The sequence below is a fragment of the Cynara cardunculus genome (assembly GCF_001531365.2).
Source record: "Cynara cardunculus var. scolymus isolate 2C chromosome LG 8, CcrdV1, whole genome shotgun sequence".
Lineage (NCBI taxonomy): Eukaryota > Viridiplantae > Streptophyta > Magnoliopsida > Asterales > Asteraceae > Cynara > Cynara cardunculus.
In genome coordinates this window covers 23,340,142-23,345,932 of record NC_037535.1, presented here as the reverse complement: position 1 = coordinate 23,345,932, position 5,791 = coordinate 23,340,142, and the positions used below count along the sequence as shown (strand labels likewise).

The 5,791-nt window shown below is 35.5% G+C and overlaps 1 protein-coding gene across 1 annotated transcript; it reads right to left on the bottom strand.

Annotated features, from left to right (window-relative positions):
- Positions 1 to 3,238: 3,238 nt before the first annotated feature.
- On the bottom strand, positions 3,239 to 5,516 carry LOC112516336 (S-type anion channel SLAH1-like). The gene is made up of 2 exons (XM_025123350.1): positions 4,605 to 5,516; positions 3,239 to 3,544 (listed from the first exon to the last, which is right to left on the bottom strand). The coding sequence occupies exons 1-2, from the start codon at positions 5,514 to 5,516 to the stop codon at positions 3,239 to 3,241; spliced, it is 1,218 nt and encodes a 405-aa protein (XP_024979118.1).
- Positions 5,517 to 5,791: the final 275 nt, after the last annotated feature.

Genomic DNA, 5,791 nt, shown 5'->3' with positions numbered 1-5,791 from the left:
TATTTCGTTATTGTACATAAATTAAATTATAAAAAAATTGAATTAAAAAATTACACAAAAAATGAGGAATTTCAAATAGTTAATTTGATATTAATATCGATATATTTTTATCAAATTTTTATAATATCTTTTAACATATATTTTATTAAAAAATAAAAACATATCGCTTTCTCAAAATTACATAAAGTCATATTATAACATCAACTGAGATAAAGAATAAAATAAAATATTAAAATCACAATGTATCTCGCTGCATTGCGCGAATACACTTTTAGTTTAGATATAATACGATTGCACTCGTTCTGTTTCCATCTTTAAATAAGAAATTGATAGCATTGTTACCTAAAAAATATATTGTAAATTTTTTGACCAACGGATCATAAGCCCCGTTCAGTTAGTCTCACTCGACCATGTGAATGACTCTGTATATCGGCCAAACTCACTTCAAGCGTTAGAACCCATTAAGCTCCACACTAGTCTCAGCCCGATGGACCCAAGGATCCAACCGGGTTCATTTGCTCTGAAAGTTTTACTCGTTTCCGAGCCCGCATCTCTGCAGCAATCGGCCCGGGGACTTTCCTGAACCCGAATCCATTTACACAGATCCATAGCCCAATCACATCATCCGTTGGTCAAGATCTAGTCGCCAAACCAAACTTTTATTCCAGCCACCGACTCGATGTGGGTCGCAGTGCGGGAGATTGGGGATTTCAAACCCTAGTTTCTGATTTGAAGCTGGAATCGAGGTCATGAGGTCTGATTTTTGTTCAAATTTTAGGTTAAATTTACTGTGATGGATTTGTAAAAATGAATTCATGAATCAGATGCTATTTCTGAATCTGTATGTATTAAGACATAGCAGAAATTGAGTATTGATGAATTGGTTTCCTTTTGTCCCTTAAATTGGTGAAATCAGAAATACTCATCCTCCATGCTTTAATGGATGGTTTAGTTTGGTTTCTGTTTCTTCTGATTTTAAATCCTTTTATTGAAATCATTCAGCTTAAATAACCTTTCATCTAACATGCTTCACTGCACAGTGGACAGTAGCTTAATGGGCACTTCACTGCACAGTGGACAGTAGCTTAATGGGCACTTCACTGCACAGTAGACAGTAGATGGGTGGGTGTTGTGAGTGTCTCCTACGGACGTCCTTGCATTTGAAGATGAAGTGAAAGAGGTGGCTATAGCATAAAGGCTGCTTGGAGCAGGACCTTGATGAGGACCATTCTGGCTCTCAATCTGCTATTTAATGTACAACTAAGGGGCCGTTTACTAAACACTTATTTGGTAAGTGCTTAACGGATAAATTTTCTTAACATGAGAAGGGCCAAAAATTTTACTAGGTAAGAGCAATGAGAATGATGGAGAGTCTTACCCATTAAGTGAGGATGACGACTCTTATCCAGGTAAGCGACTTACTCAGTAAATTGTTGCATTCGATATATTTTGATGTACTAAAATCTTGCTCATCAAAATAAAAAATAGTGTTGACTCCTATTGGTAAGCGCTTTCCGAGTAAGCAATTGGGTAAACGGCCCTTAAGTGACCAACATAAACTGTAGTCGTGCAATAGTGAGCATTCCACGGTCTCCTGTCCTATAACCAATATATACGCATGAGTACTTTAGTGCTATGTCTAATTCAGTGTGACAACAGTAATGACTTCTTGAAATTCTACAAAGACGGAAAATTAACGTACTCGGAATTGTTACTACATTATCTTATTATACTCCATGTTCGATAAGAGTATAACATCTTTTATCTTGGGTTATTAATCGATTTTGTCCGGATTCCACACTTGGGTTATTAACGTCTTTCATCTGTATGTTAATTAGTGATGGACGAGAATCTACGTGTGAGGTGGACGAATGAACTTACCAAACGCTTCTTAGAGACCTGTATAGAAGAGGTCAATAAGGTGGGACGAAACAGAAGGAAGGATTAAGTGATGAGTTATTTTCTGAGTATGATCAAACCAACGAACAAGGGAACAATGACGAGGATGAGGCTGAAGAGATTCAATCGCATGGGAGTGCCGCTGACCAAACATATATGGCTGGTTTAAGAGAAGAAATTGCGACACAATTAATGCAAAATGAATATTGATTCTAGTTGTTATGAGACTTTATTCGTGTTTTCTATCGTGTGTTGAATCAATTGACGTATTTCAATTGAATTTTTGAATGTGTTCAAAATATATGGTAGTTTACAAATGGTTTAAATGATTGAATATTTCAGTTAAATCTAATTGAAATGAATTGATTCAGATTTCAGAAAGAGAATCAATGTGATTCAGGTTCTTTTTCTGCATTGATTCAAGGACGGATTTTGTATACCGTTTTCTCTAATATCAGTGCAATCGTTTTATATGAATAACTCTGAAACATAACTAATATTAGGTCATATATTGGATATATATTACAAAAACTATCAAGCTTGTATATTTGGGCCTTCATTAACCCAAAGCATGACTTCCTTGGCCCAAAACCTTATAAAAATTCTCCTCTTTTTATGATTTATATAAAAAATAATTAATATAATTTTTACTATATTTTTATAAAATTACATGACATACTCTTTTTGAAGTATATAATCTTTATATAAATGCAACAAATAAACTCAAACACCATTCTAATCTTTGGTGAGGTTTGAACCCTTGACCACTTAGGAGGTCAAATGTTACGATACCGCTAGACCAAATTCTCTTTGGTTACTTGACATAGTTATCATTAACGGTAGAGGATTAACAGTATGTCATTTAAAATGTTGTTTTTTTTTTTTATTAATCTGGATATCCAACCCGCTATGCGAGCCGACTAATTCCAGGGCAACCACCTGTTTTGCAGATAGCCCGGAGTCACCACATTTGAACCTCCGTAGCCACAAGGGGATTTTTATTCCTCGTTGGATTTGAACCTGAGACCTCCTGGTACTTTTGATCTTTGGAGCCAAGCTCAAATCAATCACGCACCACCCTTGTGGTTAATGTTCGTTCTTTTAGTTATTTTGTTAAATGGATATGTCGAGAAAAGACCAATTTAATTTTTTACGTCTTTTTTTAGAATTAATTATATGTTAATCAGATGATGTAAGGGATATGATTATGATTCATGAGTGTATAAGCATGTGATTAAGGAAAAAATTTAATCAAGTACTTGATTACAAAAGTAAGAGAATACAAGGAATATTTTATTTGTTTTGTTTGTTCGTTAATAGTTAAGCTGATATGGTTGATTCATGACGTCAACGGATCTGAACTCGTGTTACCGATAATAATTGGCTTTAGAGTCATTAAGATCAGATCATCATCGTCTCTCGGCAACAGTATATTTGTGTTGAGAGCAGTATAAACCATTAGAACACATGAAACCAAGACCGAGAGTCCAGAGAGAATAAGCATAAGCAAATGGGCAACGGTGCTCTTCATTTCATGTGCATACTTTGTTGAAGCCAATGCCAATAGTGTTAACGGGTACGAATACGCCCACCAAACTACATCAAACTTTTTCATTGATTTCTTGAATAAATTCGGCCTTGAAACCTGAAAATTCAACATGAAAGAAAAAAAAGTTCAGTTAAAATCTTTGTAAAATTTTTAAAACCCCCATAAAAACGAGTTTAAAAAACGAGATCTTTTATACAAGTCAAAATGAATGTCACAATACATTTATTTTCTTCTTAGTAATTAATCACGTATGACAAAAGAATACCGAAACGGAATGTATGAGAGAATATGCCAGTTCCTATTTTCGTAGGGCTCATGAGAATTTATTTTGATTTATAAGTTCAATCTAATTAAATTTACTAAGATTCAAAATATATTACTTTTGAAAGAGATAAATGGGTTGTTTGATAGTTGCTGAATGGTTTGGTACAAAGTGATTAAATGATCAGAATGATAAAAAAAGCTCTCATGATATACTGCAAAATAAAATATAATTGTTTGGTAATTGTTTACAATGAAATTAAGACGCTAAATGGTTAAGGGATGTCCAAGATACAAAATTATTCAGAAGATTTTAGAACCATTAAGAGACATATTTTTTTTTGGCCAAACAAGATTCACCTCTTAACGATTCAATTCTGCCTCTTAATATAATTATTAAGAAGTAAACAAACAACCCCAAATTTGTTTTGCTAAGTATTGAGACCAATAATTCTATTAAGAGACAATCTCTGAATCATTAATATGTGAATCTCGTTTGGCAAAAAAAGAATATGATTCTTAATGATTCTAAAATTCTCTAAATAATTTTGTATCATGGGTTTTTCTTAACCGTTCAATTCAGCGCCCTAATTCCATTGTAAACAATTACCAAACAATTATATTTCATTTTGATCTATATCATGAGAGCTTTTTAATCATCTGACCACTTAACCATTATATAATGTTTTGAAAATAGACATTTTTTTAATTAACTTGGATATCCAACCTGTTATACGAGCCGACTAATCCCAAGGTGATCACCGACTTTGCAGATAGCTCAGAGTCACAATATTTGAACCTCCGTAGCCAAAGGGGATTTATTTTAAAACAAACTAATAAAATAATAATGGTAGATATTTATTTTGAGATGTAAAAAGTATTTATTTGGACTCACCAGAGAGAAGAAGAGAAATAGAGCAAGATAAAAAAGCATTTTTGATGAACAATCAAACGTTCCAGAAATGGAGTCCCAAGCTAAGCTCGCCATGCTCGGAGCAGCAATAAACAAGAACATCACCGGCCGGAGCATCACCGGCATGCAGCTCTTTCCCGATAATCTCTGATAAAGTGTCACAAAAACCACCACATAATGCACAATTCCCAACGAAAACATAAACATTGCACTCTCTTTCCACCCCATCTGAGCCGCCGTCCGTGCTCCCACAAAGTTTCCGATCACCGTCAACTGACTCGCCGGATTCGCCACCGTCGACAAAAACCTCTTCCCTTTCGTGAACCACTGCCCGTATATCTTCACGTCCAAAATGAATATCGGAACAACAAAAACCCACCACAGAAAGAGGTAATAAACAGTTTTTGGTGCTACAAATGGCGTCGATTGAAGCAAAAGCAGCCATGAAATCCATGGAGCAAAAAGGTAGTTGACACTGATGTGATTTAGGTATTCATCTTTAACTTTGTTGGATAGTAGGGCACATCGTAAAAGATATAAGATCGAAAGAGATACAAGAATGAATAAAGATAACGACCACAAAAGGAGGAATGCGGCGGAGGGCATAACTCCGAGCATTCTCCGGTAAGCATGAGCATTTTCCGGCGGGTCACTTAGGGTTTTCCAGAGTAGGGTTTGCCAGCAGAGGGAAAGGCTGATACGGAAGTAACCGGCGTGGAATCTTGCTATGATTGGAATAACGATTCCTTTGAGCATTATTAGAATGTTATCATGGTGGAGGTTGGTCGGCTGGTGGATGGTGATTGAATTTATTTCTAACTGCAGCTGCGGTGGCGGTGGCGATGGCGGTAGTGATGTTGGTGGGGTGATTTCTTGAGTGGGGTTCACTTGCATGGTGACGGTGGACGGTGGTGGTGATGAAGACGGTGGCTTCTATGTGTTTTTACACGTTTTTAGTAGGTGATGATATGCAAGTTTGCTTCTCAGTTTTGTCAATTGCAGATGGAAGAGAGCCTATATATAGGAACATAGAGAATGTAATGGAACTCTTAAAAGCAATTTAATGAATATATATATATATATATATATGAATTGGAATGACCAAGAGTTTTTCGTGAGACCCGTAAGACCAATTCTCAACCCTCTGATTAAATATACGATCTGAACAT

Bases quoted from the DNA above. Each gene is read 5' to 3' on its own strand.
- LOC112516336 (XM_025123350.1), bottom strand. From the start codon at position 5,516: ATGCAAGTGAACCCCACTCAAGAAATCACCCCACCAACATCACTACCG. The intron at 3,545-4,604 runs GTGAGTCCAAAT...TTGAATTTTCAG, and splicing joins TATTTCTCTTCTTCTCTCTG to GTTTCAAGGCCGAATTTATT.